The sequence below is a fragment of the Thalia democratica genome, chromosome 3 (genome assembly GCF_965202585.1).
Source record: "Thalia democratica chromosome 3, ktThaDemo2.hap1.1, whole genome shotgun sequence".
Classification (NCBI taxonomy): domain Eukaryota; kingdom Metazoa; phylum Chordata; class Thaliacea; order Salpida; family Salpidae; genus Thalia; species Thalia democratica.
Genome location: NC_139167.1, coordinates 28,087,232 through 28,107,904, shown reverse-complemented (window position 1 = coordinate 28,107,904; position 20,673 = coordinate 28,087,232). Strand labels below are relative to the sequence as shown.

Below are 20,673 nucleotides of genomic sequence, written 5' to 3'. Positions count from 1 at the left end.
ATTGTATTAAATTTTTTTAACCACAATTTTAGGCTAAAAATCAATGTTTTAAGCCTAATATGTTTAATCTATTTAGTAACTTTGTTTTAAACAAAATATAGACATACATAATAAGAATTAAATTTGGGTAATTACCTAGGTTGATGTTGCACCAATATGACACTGAAAATATATGATATTTTTTTAACCATTTTTTTTGGCTAAAAATTCATATTTTATAAATATATAAATAAAAATAAACTTATTTGTCATAAGCTATTAAAACTTAAATATTTAATTGCTTTTATTTGACAATATAAAGCAATTATATCAACAAAATAATTTATATTGATTACAATATTGTGAAAATAGTCAATTAAATGTTTTAGTTAATCACAAATAAATTTGTTCTAACTATGTATTTATATAGCTTTTTTAATAAAAAGTATTTTTTTAATTTTACATATTAGCCTAAAACGTTGATTTTTAGACTAAAATTGTAGTTAAAAAATATATTAGATATAGTATATTTTTAGTTTGATATTGGTGCAACATCAAGTTGAAATTATATGATTTTCGGCTAAATATGCCATAATTATAGGCTAAAAATTCATAATTTATAAACATTTGGTTGCTTTTATTTTCCAATATAAAGCAACTACATCAAAACAAAAATTTATGTTGGTAATAATATAGTAAAGTAAGATAAATTGAATATTTTAGTTTGTAAAAAACAAACTTAGGTAATTACTTAGGATGCAAATAATTTTTATAAGTAAATTGTAGTAAAAGTAAATATATTAAATTTATATACTTCATGTGTACTATGTTTTTTACGATCAGTTTACACATTTTTTTTGCCATCTAAGATTTATGTTTAAACAATGAAAAAGTCAATTCAAAATGAAAAAGCGCCAAGCAGAAGTGAACTGAGCAAATTCAAAACATCAGCCAGCAAACAGCAAACATCACAAATATCAGCCAACAAGCATCTGAGACCCACTGCCTTGGAGCCCTTGATGAAACCCAGCAAGTCTGCTGACAGTCTTGACAGTGGAATTTACAGCAGGTATAATGATAAAAAATTGTTAAAAAAAAGTTTAGTGTTAATGTTTGTGCTTCACTTATTTGTGGCTTATGCATTTGTTCATTGGAGTAGTGATTTTTATACAACTACCAACTTATTAGTTTTTACTTTCTTGGTTGAATTAAACTCGTGTGTTTAGTTTTTTATTAACTATATTATAACTACAGGTTTGTAGTTATAAAATATTTTAAAACATGTTTTTTTTGTTAAGAGTATAGAGAAAGTAAAGGTAGTTCATATAAAATACTACTCTTATTTAAAACTTTACATTATAAACTATTATTAGTCAGTTTTATAAAAATCAAACTTATATTTACTTTTGAGATAGTCAATTTTGTAAAAAAAACCCCATACAAATGTGTGGACCACAGTTTATCCTTTTTAACTTTCTCAGAAGTTTTAAGTCTCAATAAAGTTTTAATTATTTTTAATAGAGACTCTATGTTTTCAAGAAACATTTCTTAAACTATTTTTATAAATAATTTGTTATATTAAAAAATAAAGAAAAAAATGTATATAATTTTGGATAAAAAAAAAATTTGAGGTTTTTTTGAAATGATAACCCATGTAGTTTTGTTCTAATTATTTAACCAAAAACAAAAAAAAAAAAAGAAAAAAAAAGTTAAAGTATCAACAAAAACTCATATTTTAAATAAAATATTATTTTTAGTTCACATTTTCTAAGGATCCAATTAAACTTGCTAATATTGATCCCATCCAAAGTAACTTTGAATTTTGTTAAGCAGTTGAAAATTTTTGTAAGTTTGGTAACACTCCAAGACAAGATAAGATCATATATGTTAATTATTTTGATTAAAGTATCATAATGTCACTGACAGTTTTTCGGGATGGCAACTAAACCTGGAGTATTGGAAACATCTGGAAAAACCTGGAACTTGACAGTTTTGGCCCAAGAAAACCTGGAAAAACTTGGAATTTTAACAATATTTACAAGTTTAAGTAGTGTAATTTTAATTTTACATAAATATCTATCATGTAGATGGATTTTTTTAGTCATCATAAATTATTTTAAATTAAAAAACACGTTTAAAGTTGCTTTACAGTTTAACTTTACAGCTCAAGTTTATCTTCTCATAGTTGTTGTGCTATTAAACACAGTATTGTACTAGAAGTTTTAACTAAAAATAGACCCAAAAGCGTCTACTTTCAAAAACCTGGGACATCCTGTTTTTTTTGTGAATTTTATTAACAACTGAAATTTGTTTCTTAATTTTTTTATTAGATTCCTAAACTTTTACTAACTCTGTATACAAAACTATTTATAATAGTTGCGTTTTCAGCAAATTGTATATAATTATTATGTATTACTGTTATTTTGTGAAAAATTCTTGTAGCTTGCTTTTTTGAAAAATTGAAATTTGTAGTAGTTTAGTTTTTGATTTAACATTTAAGACCAAAGGATGGGGAAAAGTCACTTTTTATTCAAGTCTTATGTTTCACATAAAAAAAACTAAGAGTAACAGTTGTTTTAAACTGTTTTAAAAATTCAAAATAAGTTTTGAAGTATGTGAAATCAAAGTTGACGTTCAGTAGATTGTTTATGGGAGGGGCAAAATCAAAAGTAAACCAGTTCACCAAAAATTTATCTCTCCTTCAGTTTATGAGCAATTGGTTTTAAAAATATTTCAGAATAATGTTTTAAGAAAAATCAGGAAACAATTTTTTTATTTACTACTAAGTTGTTTTTAATAAAAAAAAGATTTAATTTGTTATGTTCATGGGATGTTTTTTTTTAATTTGCTTCCTACAAGTTATTAACAATATTAAAAAGAACATTTCTTAAAAATTAAAAGTAAATTTATTTAGAAGTTAAGGAGGAGATAAATTTTTAACATTTTTTTTTAATCTAAAAGAATAGGCCATGAAATTTTGTTATTTTAGCAAGTTCTTTTGGATTTTTTTTACAAAATTGGTTGTATCACCAAAGTTGATTAAAATAATTTTGCTGTGCAAAAAGCATCTCAAAATATACACTCTGAGCTTTTGAATATAAGCCTATTTTGATTCATGCAAAATTAATCTTTAGCACCCTATGGCTTTAACATTGTTTTTTATGTATTGTAAGTTTTTTATAACTTGTTTTAAAAAACTAGTGTCGGAAGTTTAATTGCGTTATATTTAAATTAAATTATATATTGTAATTTTGTATTAATTTGATATAGTTTTATATAATAAATTAAATTAAATATACTTGAGGTTTACTGTATAACAGTTTTTTTTACAGTCTGGCCTTGTAGGAATTACAGTAAGCTATTTTTACAACCCCTTTTAAAATATGGTCTATTCTCAATAAAAATATTAGGCACTAAAACATAGAAAATTAAAAAAAGTTTTCTAAGTAGATTAGTTGTTAAACACATCAACATAAATAAATTAACATAAATAATTAATGAACGTTTAAATTTTTTTATATTATTTTCAAATAATATTGTAAGTTTAACTTTAACTTTTCTGTAACTAATTTTTAGGTCATTATAATATTACTTGAATTTAAACATTTAATTTTTTAAAATCTTTTCGTTTTAACCAGTAAGATCCTTTATACTTTTTGTTTTGTTGGTGTTTAATACAAACTTGTTATTTTTTGATAGTTTTAGTAATTTTTAAACATGCTAACGTTAAATTTAGTGAGCTATTTTGTACATAAATTTAACTTTTTAAAAATAAAATTTTTCATAAATATGTATTTTTTATGATACTTGTAAAAAATAAAGAATAAAGCACGATCTGATCATATAAAGTTAACTAAAACTTTACAGTAAAAGAAAAATTAAAATAGTAAAAGTTATTAAAACGATTTATACAAATGTTACTGTATGTTTCAAATTATTTTACACATCACTTAAGTTGAATTAGAAAAGTATTTTTAATAATTGTTATTAGGATAATAAGTTTACATTTAATTTGTACATTCTATATCCAGTTTTTGCAATTACAATTTATAATAATTCTTTTGAAAAATCGCTAAAACTGATTATAAATACTAATAATAATAATGTGCAAACTAAATATTTAACTTTGAGAAAATGTTTAATTATTATAATGTTTAATTTTGATTTTGAATAAGCTCTTTACATTTCAGTAAATCGAGCAAGCTTATTTAGAAAAGACAAAAAACTATAAAAATATTTACTCAAATCCATTAGTCTTCATAACATTGTATTTTTGTCTAATTTTGCAAAAGTGAGGAATTGTTTAAAACTAACTTAAATTATTTTTGCAAATACTGTTAAGTTTTAATATAAAGTTTTAATTTATTTCTATGTTGGTTTTTACCGTCACATAGTTTCTTGAAAAGATTTTTACTTTATTCAATTTCAGTTCATGACTACATTTTGTTTGACTTATTTACAAAGTAAAAAAAAAACAAAAAACTGAGACTGCTGCTTCAAAACTTACATTTTAAATAAAATAAAATTTAAAACTGTTAATTAAAACGAACCGTAGATAAAAAGTATATCAGGGTGTATCTCCAGTATTGTAAACTAAAAAAAAAACAAGGTAAACCTGTTTAGGCAATAAAAAATGTCAAACTCAAAAGTTTTGTTTGACAAAAGCCAAATACAGTTTGTTAAATTTTCCAGTTGAAAAATATGTCTGTCATGAGTTTAGGACTATGTGGGAAAAATTTCACAATATTGTAATTTTAACTGAATTATTAAGACAGTTTAATAAAACGGTGAGAAGCTTAAATTAAATTATGATACTACAACTCATTTACGTTCCAGGCAACAAATTATGATGTTCATTTGATTCGATTATTCTAAAATCCTTAAAAGCTTTCGTGTTACTCGTTTACTGAAAATCAATGTGTTTTTTTTATTTCCTTTGAAGAAAGTGGCTCTCTTACGAAAAAAAAAATTGGTTTTAACTCATTTAAATGTTCCTGTCTTAACTGGTGTTGAATAAAAAAAATATTGTTTTTGAATATAAGTTTATTGTTTTTAAATATAAGTTTACTGTTTTTTATGTTTTCTAAATAGTTAAACCGAATGAAATTCAACTTGTTAAGTGTAGAGAAGTGTTTTTTTTTTTCACATTTTAGTTGTTTTGTTTATCATATTTAAAGAATGAAGTTTACAATTTGACATATTTCAATAAATGTTATAAATAGATCGGTTTTCAGTTTGTAAGAACGTATTTTATAATATTTTTCTATTACATCAAAAGTATCTTCAGTTTGTTTGTATCAGTCATTCATATTTTCGAGTGTGTGAGTTGAAAAAAATTTTGAATACATTTTATTTTAATATATATTCAGTTTAAATAGTTTTGATTTGTAATTAAAAAGAATAGTACTTTAGTGTTTACGTAAAAAACTAATAATCAGTCCTGGAAACCAAAAAAAATTACTTTTGTATAAATTTTACTTCAACACTGTGTACAAAATATATTGCAGACTGCATGTTTCATATTAATGTATTTATTATCAAAGTGTGTTCATTTAATTAATGTATTTCTAACTCTAAAAAAAAAACTTTTATTCGCACAAAATTATAATTATTTAAAGTTTAAACAGAATAATCAATTTATAATTTGATACTAGTGTATTTGTTTGATGCAGTAATGGTGCAGTTTCAAAACATGCAAAGCGTATAAAAGTTTGTTTTGTGCAAAATAAGGAAGCAAACTGGAATAACTTGGGATAGTTTTAAGTTATTGCATCACATTTACATCATATTCATACTTGTGAACAGACAAAAACTAAAACAGCAAATAACAAGAAGTCACTAAAAATCTATCTCCTATGTTTTTTGAGATAACTACCTCAAACTTTCATGAAATGTTCTTGATATTTTTAGAAAATTTTGTCGGAAAAACATTTCTAAATATATCAAGGAACATTTTATGAAAGTTTGAGGTAGTTATCTCAAAAAACATAGGAGGAGATAGATTTTTAGTGAAATAGTCTATTTTTGCCGTTTTAGTTTGTGCCTCCCATAAGGAACCTATTGTTGCCCCTGACTTTGACCGGCTATATCTCAAAAATTATTTTGAATCTTTTAAATCTGTAAAAAGCATTTTGTAGCTTAGTAAAACCTATATAAAATAAGATCAAATTTCAAAAAAAGGTGTTCACCCCCCTATGCCCTTGATTTAACTTTGAGTAAAAAATCTATTTAGTTTACTTCCTATTGTAATTGTTACAAGTTCTATGTTTGACATTAATGCAATTTATATTTTGCAAGCTTTTTTTTAAAGCATATAAAAATAGGGCACACGTTCATAATCCACCCAGTCGAATTCGAGAACCGCTTACCGATCGAGGGTAAGGTTCAGGAGTAACAGTGATAGTGAATAATGAGTATCAAATAAATAAAAAATGCAAAAAAATATGTAAAATGAATTAATAAACAAAAAAAAATGGGGTGGATTTTGATAGTATACCAAAAACAGTTTATATTCAAACAAGCAAGGATAATTTACAACAGCATTACATTTGTATTGTGCTTGTGGACTGACAAAAATCATAAGGTTCAAAAATTTGTTCGCCAGTTGTCTCATTTACAAAACGTAAATCAAAACGTGGTAAAACAGGGTTTCCCCAACTTTTTTTCAAATTGCCCCCTTTAAAGAAATTGAAAAGGCTATTGCCCCCATTAAACTACCACTTAAAAACACCTAAGACTTTTTTTTGTTTATTGCTTTTCATCTACAACTCAAGAATATCTAGTATAAGTTGCAAATTTTTATGACTGCCCCAAATTTTAAAATTTCCCCTAACTAGTTATTGCCCTACGACTTGCTAAAATAGCCCCCAGGGGGTAATATCGCCCTATTTAGGGAAACCCCTTGTTAAAATTTTGCAGTCATTGTTACGTCATCGTATTACAATTATGTATATATTTGTGAACAGGCAAAAGTCGTACGATTCAATGGACAGCCTTGACAGCGCCGATGGGAACAACTACTTGTCGGAACCGAACAATCACCACGCAAAAAACAGTTAGTTTTGTTTAATTAAGCATTAGTTTAATAAATTTGTGTAGTGTTATTTTTGATACTAGTGGTCATATTATGTTGCAATCAATAGTCATCACACTAGAACTAATTTGTTCATTAAAAAAAAAACTTTTTTCTAAAACTAATTAGTTTTGTTTGTTTAAATTTGAATAAACTGTTTTAATAATATTTGTTGATGGAAATAATTACTTGCCGGAACCAAATAATCAACTAGTTAGTTTTATTTAAATGCATTTTATTGCTTTTAATATACAAACAAACTAAAAAGTTGTGATAATTCTAAAGTAATACTGTACTTTGATAATTAAGCATTGGCTTTATACTGTGCAGAGTCTTTTTAGATAGCCGTTTTAATTGTTAATTTTTTCACTTGGTTTTTAAAGATTAAAAAACTGATATTTGATTGTTTCAAAGAATGTTTGCAATAAGAGTTTAACATTTTTAATTTGTCATGAAGTGTGATGATAAATATAAACAGTTTTAATTCTATTTTACAACAAGTGTAGTTACAAACACCAACAGCAGTTTGAATTCGCGTATTTAAAATACTTTCTCGATAAATTGCTAAGCCTGTTTTCAAACACACTCGTTCATGAAACCAAAAAAGTCAAGTAACGAGTTTTTTTTTCAACAAAATCCAATTCGGAAGCGCAAGTTGAATAAACTAACTTAATTGTGACGTGCCTACTGCGTCACACACTGATAACAATGTCATGTTTTTGTTTACAAACCGATGCATAGTATAAAAATACGATGCATAGTATTTTTGTTTTCTTTGTATTAGTTTTTATCCGTACTTATTTTAATTAAAAGAATGCAGCAATAGTTTTTTGCTTTGTATTGATTTCAAAGTTTTGTTCTTTGTAAGTAAAACATGCTATTGTCTTCGTTTCGATTTTGAAAAAAAGACAAAAGTTTTTATTTAAAAATTTTTATGCTTATTTAATAGCATATAATATTAATTTGAGTCAAATATTATACTTCTAAATTCAAGATGACTTTACTTAATAAATGTGATTATAAAGTATAAAAATAAAAATACTTTTATGATTTTGAATTAATTTTGTGAACTAGTTCAATTCAAAATTCAAAATGATATAGAACTTGTTTTGCTCAGAGTATTGAAAATTTCACACTGTTTTTAATTATTAATGATGTTTCTCTAGTTACTTAGCTTTGTAGAGGCTTTATAAACCTATTTATAAACAATGTTGTTTGGGTTTCCTTATCTTTTTATCATTTTAGGCTGTAGTTATGTATATATATATATTGACTACTTTAATTTTAAATTTGAACTTACTCAGTACAAGTTAGAATTACAGAATTTAACAGTAACACAAGGGCACATTACAGTTATGTAAACTTGTTTCAGAATTATATTATTTGATTGTAAGTATAAATTTTAAACATTAACATTATGTTTTCATCGCATAATATATGTTTTCACAACTTTGCTTAAAAACATAGCATTTCATCACAATTGAACAGTTTTTTGTAAAAATTCATTAACGGAGGGAATTATTAATATTATAGTTTGAAAAAAATATGTATATGTGTATATCTAAACTTTTTTTTGATGTTATTCTAACCTTCAGCTTCAAACCAGCATACCTCATTGCAAATTGAATGGCTTTTTTTGTGAAAACGGAAACGAAAAATTCAGTGCTTCATATTATTATGACGTCGCACTGCGTTACGTGATAGTGCTTAACTTTAAGTCATGCTTGTAACTGTTTCACTATTTATATTTAATATTTAACTATATGTTTAAATTTATTTTTTTTAAATAACAAAAGGTCCTGTTTTAGGTTTTAATAAAAAAAGAAAGAAACTTTTGTACTTATTTTTATTAAATATTGAAAAAAATAATTACAGATGTACTGCTAAATTACATAAAAAAATTTCTTTATATAAAAACTTTATTTGAATTTTGTTGCTTACAGGAATTTACTGTTTGTATTAAGCAGTGCTTTTAAAAACTTTGTTTAAAAAAAGTATTTAAATACTTTTGAAAAGTGTAATTTTAATTACCAAAGATTAAGCTGCTCTTGATTTAGCTTTACTTGCAATTCAATATTAGTCTAGTGTGTTTATCAAAAAATGTGTCGGTTTCTTATAAAAGTCTTAATAACTATTAACACTGATTAACATTTTTTAATTTCAAATATTTACTGCCAAATTGTATTATAGACTTCTTTGCTGAGTTCTCAATTGTTTTAAACCCTGAAATAAGTACAAAAAACAATGTACATACCATAATGTCAAGTTACATAATTAATAGTAATTAGCAAGCACTTATAATTTGTTTCAATATCCGTTTAAATGATACAACTCACTTTAAAATCGTGATTGCATGAGTTTCGTGATATTAATGCATGTGAGTTTGATACAATCATATGGCCTTAATGCTGAGTTCTTATACAAATGTGAGTTTGTTAAATTAAAATCATATGCTGAAATAAAAAGGTGAGTTTATAATGTGAGTTTGTAAAATCATATGCGGCGTTCACACTTTTTCCAATGTGATTTTAAGTTACGTTCACACTATGTGGTTTGTTTACAAGCAAATTGCATCGGATACAGTTGTAATACATGTTTATGTCATAACTGGCTACTTTTGTCACATGTAGACTCTGTGTGAATTGTGACATAGTCAAATGTTTACACATCACGCTATAGTAGACTGTTATATGTTTGCCTTCACACTTTTTTCACCAATGTGATTTACATCATATGCTTTATTTACATGCAAATGTGTCGGATCCAGTTGTGATAGGTGTTTATGTATAACTGGCTGCTAATATAGTCACGTGTTGACTTTATATGACTTTATCACATTATGGTAGAATGTCATATGTTTACAAACTAGCTTAATGTAGTACCAAATATAAACAACCAAATGTTTAAATAAGCATATGATTGTGTATCAAAATGTGAGTTTACTATCAGACGCCCCTCAAGTATTCTATTTATTTGAAGATACATGTTGACTCTTTGTGACTTGTGACGTCACAGTAGTAAATATTTACACATCACACTATGTGAAACTAACAAATACTAACTAGTGCCAAAAACAAACTATCATATGTTTGCTAAATCTTTTAAAAAATGCTACAATGTGAGTTTATTACCATCTATATACTTACTCTATTTATTTAACAAAGTTTGTTTCTCACACTGTCACATGAACACTTGTACTTTCTATGTGAAATTATATAACACAGTTAAGTGTGATTTATCAAACCGAGTTGTCATGTGTTTGACCTGAAAAATATAATTTTGACCTGGAACTCATATGTGATAAAAGCATGAGCTTTCATTTGTTATTTTCAACTGGTGACAATGTCTTTCAAATGTAATCGGATACAACAAAACTAATTCCTGTACAGTAGTTCAAGTTTTCGCTAGTGCTTAGCTATCTAATTAAACTGCACTTAAATGATTATTAGAAATTTATTTCATTCGCAGGTAAAACAACAAGTTTCAAGAGTTCGGATTACGATGACTTTTTCACGGAGTGCGAGCAAGTTGAAAATTCAATAACCCCGCAAACTCCCGACGGTTAGATGTTTTAAATAGGAAAGATATTTTCTTTTAAAATACTGCTGTGTGGTAATACTAGTGATAATAAAATAGTCAAAAATTAGACCAAATGGTTAGATATTTGTTAAATATTTGAATTTGCGACTCTTAGTTTTATTGCATATTATAGTTAAAATAACCCCAAAATCATTATTGAAAAAAAAGTATATAAGATTTTTAAAATAAATAAATTTATGAGATTTTAAAAATATATATAAAGTGTATGACTTTAAATTTAAGTATGCTAGTTATGTTTTGATAAATACATAACTAAATTATAATGTTTGTTACACTTTATAAACAAATTCATGGGTATTTAAAAAAAAAATTAACATTGTAAAGCATGACTTAAAAGCTTGACTAGACGTAATAAGCCACTCAATTTTTTTACTACTTTTACATAGTATGACTAATGATCTTACTTCTTAACCTAGTTGCTATTATGTTATGTAAACTGAAATTTGTTAAAAAAAACTAATAAGGTCATTGTTTTATTCAATCAGAAAAAAGAAAAATATTTTTACTGCATAAAATAAAACTTTTTTCATATCAAACCACTTAACATTTGATGAATAAAATCTCACGTTTGTTTTATCCTGGTTAGTTGTTCATAAATTTTCATTTTTTATAAAGCCTTTGATAAAAAAGGTAGGTTTTTATTTTTTGAAACTTTTAAAATTTTAATATTTGAGCAATAATTCCATTTATTAAAAAAAACTATTTTTTTTAAACCATATCAAGTGTGTAAATAAATTTGTACAAAAGTTTGTTGAAAAAAATAATTCTTAGCAATCAAAATAGTAACAACAAACTAGTTAAAACATTTTTAACAATATAAATATGATAGTTTGTGCTGATTATAAAAATTATTCAATTTACTGAGAAATTTCTTCTTTAAGTATTTATATACATTTTAACTTGTAAAGTTTTTCATCATTACAATTTATTTATTAATTAACATTGAAAATATAAAACAATCAGAAGAGCCGACACCGTAATTGACATACGTTTGTTATTATTTTTTTTTGCTAATTCCAAAAAGATAACAGGAAACATTTTGTTATTTTGCACGAAACAGGAGAACTGACCTCGGACGAATCCAATTGGCTGGTGAACGCGGGGTTAGGATCGATGTTGGCCAATCAGGAGCAGGAGAAGCTGAGCAGGAGCAGCTCATTGGACGAGAACGACGAGCTTGAAGACGAAGAGCACATTTCGGCGGAGGTGGTTGAATTAAAAAAAATATTTTGTATTAAAAAAAAAAATTATAAAAAAATCATATGTGTTGTATTGAAATTCCAGCAGAGGTGATTTAATTAAAAATAATTTTTTTCATTTATAAACAAAAATATTGTGTAAATGTTTCAGCAGAGGTGATTAGATTATAAATTAAATTAATGTGTAGAGTTTCAAAAAACTATTTATAAAAAATTCAGGTGGTAATTTCAGTGGAGGTGGTTGAATTAAAAAATAAATATTTTGTATTAAAAAATATTTCTCTGTTCAAAATTTAGGTGATGTTTTCAATCAAAACGCTAAAATTTTAACAAGTTATAAAAACAGGGTTGCCACACACTCAGGGAACTCAGGGAATCTCAGGGAATTTTCAAACTGTAGAAAATCTCAGGGAAACTCAGGGAATCTCAGGGAAACTCAGGGAATTTTGGCATTTTTCTTTTAACTCAGGGAAACTCAGGGAAGTTTTGATTTTTTCTCTAAATTTCAGGGAAGTTTTTGAAAATCTTAGGGAAATTTTTTTCTAGATCTAGAATGAGGTTTAGTTAATCCAGTTTCAATATTTTGTTCAAAAGTAGTAATTTTTATTATTTAAGTGGTTATTTAGAATTTTTTTAGCCTTGCGGCTAGTTCTTCAATATTATTAGTATTAACATTGTAGTTTTTTAAGTTTTAAATTTATATTTACTTAAGTAAAATCAAACAGTTTAGAGAAAATTTAAATCCGGCATGTCTAATTGGAATGGGTAAAGACCGTTGTGTCAGAAACTTTACAAGGTTGGTCCAACAACTTGTCAGCATGAAGATACTAAAAGCAAAAGAGGGTGATGACAGCATTAATCAATACATTGATTTGTTAAGTTCTTCTAACACTCAAATACTTTTTGAAAATTATTTTGAAAAAAGTCACAGTTTAGACACCTTTTATTTTGACACACTCGATATCCTAAGCAAGTATAAAGATTTAACAAGAGTCCTTGAGGCTGTTTTTGTGCTTCACAATGGCCAGGCAAGTGTTGAACGGGGCTTTAGCTTAAATAAGGAAGCAATATCAACTAATATGGGAGAGATGACAATAAGGTCCCGAAGAATGATCAAAGATCATCTATATGCAAACAGTCTAGAACCAAGCACAGTTGAACTAAGTTCTGAATTGTTGTAATTTGTAAAATCTTCTAGGGCCCAATATTTGGCATATCTTGAGCAACAGCGCTTTGCTAAAAATGTTCCAAATAAAGGTGATGCTTTGAGCAAGTTATGAGAACAAAAAAGTAAACTTACAAAGCAACTCAAATGTTTGAATGAAGACTATGACAAATATACTGCAGATGCCAACAAACAGTCTGATTTAGAAGCAATGAAAGAATTATTAGCAAGAGGAATAGCTGCTAAGGACAACGCAAATAAACTTGAAAATAAAATTAAAACTATTGATTTAGAAATTGCATACTTAAAAAAACAGTATTAAGATTTTTTTATTAGGTAATGTGAAATTATTTTAAAATCAAAATTATGTTTTCAGTTATTTAAAATAGATTGTGTATGAACATCTAAAAGACATAAAAAAAAATAATTTTAGATTATTATGTATCAGTTGTTAGGTATTAAGTTGTACTTTGATATGAGATATTTCTTTAAACTTTCTTTTTGCAGGTTTTTTTACAATAATGTTAAGCTTTTAAGTTTTATTTACTGCATTCAGAACAGTTGCTAGGAAAGACATACAAGTCATAATGAAGTTATTATGTATGCATTTAAGTGAGTTCTTTAAGTGAAACTCTTATTATAGTATAATTAAATTTTGTCAATTAAAATGTCAAACAAATTAAACTTTATTCTTTTATGTAGAAAGTTAACTAACAAGTTTACACAGGGTTGTGCAAAAATTTAGTTTTTAATTTTTAATTGGTTTAAACCTTTTAAGATTGAGTTTTTGAAAACAGTTTTTTTCATAAATTTAATGCAGAAGCATTCACATACAACCTTCCTTTTATTATTAAAGAAGAAAAATGAGAATGAGGTATTAATAATTTGTGTTAGAAGAGAAAATTTTTTTTTTAAGATTTGAAAAATACTCAGGGAAACTCAGGGAAATTTAAGGTTACTCAGGGAAATTTTTGGTCACTCAGGGAAGATTTTTTGGCTCAAAGAGTGGCAACCCTGTAAAAAGAAAAAAAAGTAAAGTGGTGGTTTTAATTAAAACACAGAATTTCAACAACAGTATATATAAAATAGCTATAAAAATATTTATAAAATAATATAAATGTTCAGGTGATGATTTCAACTTTGACGCACCAACAAAGGCAAGCGGTGCTGAGAAGAGTTAATTCTTTCAATGTTGTTAGTTTTATTAATAATTTGAATTTATTTCACAAGTTACCAATGTGCTAAGAAGAGTTAACTCTTTAAATATTGTTAGTTTTCTTTTTAGTAAATTTTGTATTTATATTTTATAAATTACCAATGTGCTAAAGAGAGTAAATTCTTCTAATGCTGTTAGTCTTTTTTTTATAATATGTATATTTATTTTACAAATTACCAATGTACTAAAGAGAAGAGTTAGTTCTTTCAGTGTTGTTAGTTTCATTTTTAATTAAAATTTATTTTATAAATTACCAGTATGCAAAAGAGAGTAAATTCTCTAAATGTTGTTAGTTTTCTTTTTAGTAATTTGTGTATTTATTTTGTAATTTACCAATGTGCTAAAGAGAGTAAATGCTTTAATTGTTGTTAGTTTTATTTTTAGTAATTTGTGTATGTTTATTTTCTTCGCACCTAGCGTTTACTTATTTTGACTTTTCAGAACGAAATGTCGCCTTCGAAGCGAGTGTCGATCGAGGACATCGCGAAAATATTTCAGATGAAAAATTCTTCTGACAGTTCCGACGACAGCTCGACTATTCCCTCCAGTCCTTCCGTTGAAAAGGTAAAAAAATTGTTTAGTGTTGTATTATTACTGAGTCTTAAATGAAAAGGCTGTGTTTTAAGTGGAAAATATGTAAAATACTTATTCACAAAATAAATAAACATATTTTATCCAGACCTTCTGCTGAAAAGGTTTATGAGTGTTTTTATTTATTTGCTCGTTAGGAAGTTGTTTAGTTTAAATCATTATGGTTTGAATTATTTAATAAATGTTCCAAAAAGTCCTTACGTTGAAAAGAAAAAAATTGTTATCTTTTGTGTTTTACGGTGAATGTTTTATTTGTTTAGGTAATTCAGGGGTTTTGTTAAATGCAGGGATAATGGTTTTACACAATTTAATAAACATTTCCCATCTAGTCCTCCTTTTGAAAAGTTTTTAAAATTGTTATTTTTCGGTTATACTGTTGATGTAATTCATGAATCTTGCTAAATGCAGAGACCTTTTTTTTTAAGCATTTCAATAAGCTTTTCAAATGGCGAAAGTGTTGTGCTGGAAAATAAACAGTTTAAGTTTTCAGAGATTTATCTGAATTAGTGTTCTTGTCCAATCATTGTAAGTGAAAATTTTAACAAAAAAAGGTCAAGTTTTGAAGCTTTGTATATCTTTAAACACCATATTCTCCAAAATGATGATTTAAAAAGTTTATATGTTTAATTATAACAGTATTTATATTCGCAGATAACGGACTTCAGCAGCGAAACAATGAAAAATCCCGCCAAGAAAAACCCCAAAAAGTCTTTGAGCTTGCCCAGGGACACCGACAGTAGCGCGTTGGGGAAAATCCCCAAAAAGAAACTGCAGCACAGCATGTCCATCGAATCGACATCGTCGAGCGTTAGGAGGTATGAGTATTTTTAATTTGTTCAGTCTTCAAAAAATTAAAATACCAAGTGCAAACGAACTCAGAGCTTACTGACTTTAGTTGTTAACGAATACAAGCAGAACTGTAATAACATTGTAAAGTCTTCACAAATTATGAAGCAACACGTAAAGTGCTATGATTAAATCAATAGTGAAAATTGAAATTTTTAAATTTAAGGTTACACAACAAATTAAATTTCTCCAATCATACGTTGACACGTTTTACTATCCTTCGTATTTGAATTTTTAGTACTTTCTTTTTACAGATACTCCGAGGCCTCCTCCATTAAAAAGAGGATGGACGTCGAACCTTCCGTAGCAACCGCGAGAAGCTCGTCGCTTAGCAACAAGAAGCACCTGGGCGTGGTTGCCAAGCAGGGCGGGACCCCGTTTGGGAGGAAGTTTAAAAACAGGGGAGTGATCGCAGATTCGTCGCTGAAAAGTTAGTTTGTTTATTTTGTTTTGGTCAATAAAATTAAATAATTATTTCGATGTTAAAGTCTCTGTATAAATTTAAAATTCTAAAAACATTTTCCGTTATAATTTGTTTTTAATAATTGTTTCCATTTAGTGCAATTTAGTGCAAAATGAAAATGTTAATTTTATCAAATTCAAATAAATTTTTAATTTTAGAAGTTACTGGCTTTTGCTTTTAGTAGATTAGGTAGGCTTTAATTTTGCTATATGTTAGTTTGCACTTTTTTAATTTGCCAAAGTTTTTGTTTTAAACAAAATGCTTTAGAACTTTGCGTATGAATAATTAAGACACTTAATTATCTTTCTTGAAATATTAAACGCTTTGTAGCTTTCAACTTTCTTAGGGGTGAGTTTTAATTCAATTTTAAGCTTTAATTTTGGATGCACATTTAATTTAAACATGTTTTAATTTTCATCATTATACTTTTCGATCAATTTTAATTTCAAACTCGATTTAATTTAATAAGCTATATATAAAAGCATGTAATGCAATTAAAGTCTAGAAAAAAAAATGCTAACCGAATATTTTTGTACCACTTGTCAAATTCAGAAATCAGGAACTTGTTAACGATGAATTGCTGTAAGAGACAAATTTCCAACGAAGACATTTTTACCCCGGCTTATAAAAAGATTAAAATTGACAATTCAACTGAAAAAAGCTTTTCTCACAAAATCACGCGTGGCATAAGGAGAAAATTGTTCGCAGACGAAAGTCCTGCTGCCAAGAAAATAAACAATAGTTATATTGGAAATATTACTAATGACATTTCAAATGAGGAAATGTTTTCAAGTGTTTGCAGGAGTAGAAATGTCTCTGAGTGCAGTATAGATTTTTACAATTCTACTTGTACCAGCTTGCCTGAGGATAAATGCAGTGATGACAATTTAACCGAAGAGGAAGTAAATAGTGACGCTTTAACTGAAAAGATGTGTAATAATGACACTTTGACTGAGAAAAAACTAGTTTGTGACATTCCAACTGGGGAGAAAACAGTTAGTGACGTTTCAAATGACATGAGTTTTTCAGGCATCGATTACGATCTTACGGAGGGGAAATCTGAAAACAAAAGTTTTGACAACACTCTTGAAGGCATTTCAGAAATCAGCACATATAACGACAGTTTTACTGAGGACATCTCAAACAAATTTAATATAGATAAGGAAACTTTAGTAAATTGTAATTTAAATGACATTAGTTTTGAGAAAAGTTTTTCAGGCATCGACTATGACTACAGTGAGGATAGTTTAACTGAGAAAGTTTTTAAAAACGTTTCAGGAAAGTCAGATAAAACAATCATCAGGGAACTCATTGACGACATGGTGGGCAGTATTGAGAAATGTTTTTCAGATTACAATTTTGCAGACGTGGACGAAACAAGCCAATCAACGTTGAGCTCGTCGGAGGAAATTTCTCCGGAAAAATCCCCTCTCATGCAACACATCCCTCCGCCCAGGAGGCCGTTGAGAAAGTCGGCTTCCATGAAGGTGAACAGGCGGCAACAAAAAATCCCCAACGTCGAAACTGAACCCCAGCACCAGAGGACCAGGACCAGCTCCATCGACGTTCAGGACTCGCAGATGGCCCGGCAGCTGGCAAAGGCTTCCCTGTTCCCGATAAGCTGCCCCCCTAGCAACCACGGCGACAGTCTCGCTCCCCCTAGCGACCACGGGGGTAGGAGCCCGGGGAAGGAGGGGATTTTCAGGAGGAGCTTTAGGAGGGCCAAGAGCCACATTTCGAGGATATCCTCCAACCAGGGCCACCAGGGCCATCACCACGGCAACAGGAACCATCATGGCAATAAGGTCGCGGCGGTCAAGGTCGCCAAGCAGGATCATTTCGTCATTGGCGATGAGGGTGATTTGATTTTCTGTTTATTGAGAATGTTTTGTTGTGTTACATTCTGTTGTTGACATGATAATTATTGATTATTTCTGAGAATCTGAATTTCAGTTGTTGCATGCTTTTTATCTAAATATCTGTTGGTTGGTTTGAAAACCAAAATGAACTTATACACCTTCTAAACTGACGCATGATGTTTTTGTGACCAGGGGATCGGTCACAAATTTATTTATACTTAATTTATTTTCGAAAAATTACTTTAAAAAATGCCTTTCGAGATAAAGGCTAATTGATTTAAATAAAAGTGCAATTGTCTGCCGACCCCTGGGGTAATGTTTAAATGTTTATTTATTTTTGTTAATTTTGCATGGTTTCGTAGATTTTACTTTACGATTTGATAATGCATGCTTAGACGCTTGGAAAAATTAAAACTTTTTTATTGAATATTTACCAATTGCAATACTTAGTTTATGGGTTAGTTGCTTTAAAGAATTTTTTAGGTCAAACATCTTTAAAATTTGTATTGTTGTAAATTTTATTGTTTGTTTCCTTTTGTGGTAAGATGTTAAAGAGCTTCTCAATAAAACGGGCTTTTACTACGTTTACTTTTGTATTTTTATATGAATACTAGTAACTTTTTTCAAGTTTTGCCTCGTTGTGTTTATCTTGTAACTTATACTTTTTCAAATTGTGATTCAATTGATATTTGTAATATTTATTAAGCTTATTGTGTTATGCTTGTAAATGTTGGTTTTTACATTCCGTGTGTTTAATTGTTTTATTTTTTTCTGCTATGGTATTATTTACCTGGTTTATCCCGTAGGAATAACTGAAATAAAATAAAGCATGACAAATTAAATTGTGTTACTACTTTAAGATGAACTAGAAAATTAAAAGTGAATGTTTAACAATACTTATCTCTGATACTTATCAATATTTTTGTTAATCAGAAAAATTTATAATAAAAAAAAAAGATGAAATTTTGAAATTTAGTTTTCCCATTAGTTGTTCACAAAAAGTTGTGAGCATTGGTAATTACCAAGATGAAAATTAACAATTGTGACTAACATATGTCATTGAACGGCCATAAATAAACTTGACGTTTATTGCAGTGAAGTTCATTGAAATTTTATTATTATTTGCCCTTCTCTATTTGCGGTCGAAATTTTCAAATTTTCACAACAATAAAAAGTTTTATTAGTTCTTCGGCAAACACACACATCAAAGGGTTTTAGTTTGTTCGTTCGAATTTTACTCCTCGAGTTAAAAATTTGTTTGATACATTTTTGGGGTTAAAAGAAATTGTTGAAGAATGCTTTGAATTCATCTATTTGCTAAGACTGTTAATAATTTTTTTTTAAATATAAACTTTTTTGACCTTGGACATAATTATTTTTTATAAGTTAATTGACTATTAAAAACGTTAAACTATAAATGTTAATATTTGCATCTAGAAAAACGAAAAGTTTTAATTATATATTTTTTATATTAAAGTTATTGCATTTGTAAAATAAGTAAATGTTTATCAAAAAATAATGGTTTTGTGTTATTTTTACATTTCAAATTACTACTTATGTTAATACATGGTATGAAATAGCATGTTGAATACAAGTATTTAAACATCTTTTTCTAAAAGTAATTGAATTAAAAAAAATACTTTATAGTGTTACAAAATAATGTCACAATTTTTAACTGCAATATTTTATTATTTCAATAGTTGTGTTATTCTTTTTATTTTACCAACAAAATCTAATTTGTAGTTGCTTGTTTTAATTACTACGTGAACTTTTAATGAAAAAAAGTTAATAACTTAAATAATTAATATACAATTTCAGTGTGTAAAAACGAAGGTTATTTTTGATGTTAAAATTCATTGTGTTTTTATTATTTGTTTTAAAATTTTATGGTTACCAGTTTTACAGTTAAAAACATTTAACTACGTTTGTTTCAAACACTGCAAATTTAAAATCTTTTATCACCACTTTTTTATTTATAAATAAAAGCTTTACAGCTTTTTTTATCAAATTACTCACAAACAGCATTACTAATCAGGTAGAGCTTTTAATTTAAGCTTTAAAAATATTACTATAATTTCACTTGTAAATTTTAAAACATTTACTGTAATTTCACTTGTAATGTAAATAATAAAAATGCCATCTAATATTTGCTCAATGACCTTATTGAAATTTGAACTTGAATTTTTTGCTTGTTGTTTATTCATATGTGTTTACGACTGTTGATCGTTAAAGTTCACTTTGTTGTTTTTTGTAGTAAAAAAGCATGGTTTTTGTGTAAATAGTAGTTTTTAAAAAGGTTTAAAAAAATACGTTAATTTTTTTAAAGCTTTAAAACGTTTTTAAGTTGTTTTTAAATTAAGTATAGTTTAACTTCTTAACTTAAAAAAAATAATTAGTTTGTATTTTATCCTAGTAGCTTACCAACCTTATATTTTTATTTTTAAACGTTTTTTACGTAGAAACGAAAATGTAGTAAAATGAACATGTTTATATGTGCATATAACTACGCCTAAGTAAAATGTTGTTAATGTTAAGTAAATTTAAGATTACTACCATCCGGATTTCAGTCGTATTAAATAAAAACTGTTTTACGAAAAACACAAAATGTGATAACTGTAAGCGTTTCATTTTAACCAATTTCTTTTTAATCAGCGAAAAACTTTATAATTACTCACCTTTATAA

At 27.1% G+C, this 20,673-nt stretch overlaps 1 protein-coding gene across 2 annotated transcripts in view; it reads left to right on the top strand.

Annotated features, from left to right (window-relative positions):
- Positions 1–853: 853 nt before the first annotated feature.
- Positions 854–20,673, top strand: part of LOC145831528 (rho GTPase-activating protein 18-like) — a 46,977-nt gene continuing 27,157 nt past the window's right edge. Inside the window, exons 1-9 of one of the 2 annotated variants that reach the window (XM_082938807.1) lie at positions 854–1,048; positions 6,945–7,033; positions 10,520–10,612; positions 11,712–11,857; positions 14,141–14,209; positions 14,673–14,795; positions 15,474–15,637; positions 15,923–16,098; positions 16,462–16,479. In XM_082938807.1, the coding sequence (XP_082794933.1) occupies positions 864–1,048; positions 6,945–7,033; positions 10,520–10,612; positions 11,712–11,857; positions 14,141–14,209; positions 14,673–14,795; positions 15,474–15,637; positions 15,923–16,098; positions 16,462–16,479 (1,063 nt within the window). In that variant the 5' untranslated portion in view covers positions 854–863. The remainder of the gene's footprint in view (positions 1,049–6,944; positions 7,034–10,519; positions 10,613–11,711; positions 11,858–14,140; positions 14,210–14,672; positions 14,796–15,473; positions 15,638–15,922; positions 16,099–16,461; positions 16,480–20,673) is intronic. The other variant, XM_082938808.1, reaches the window with a different exon arrangement.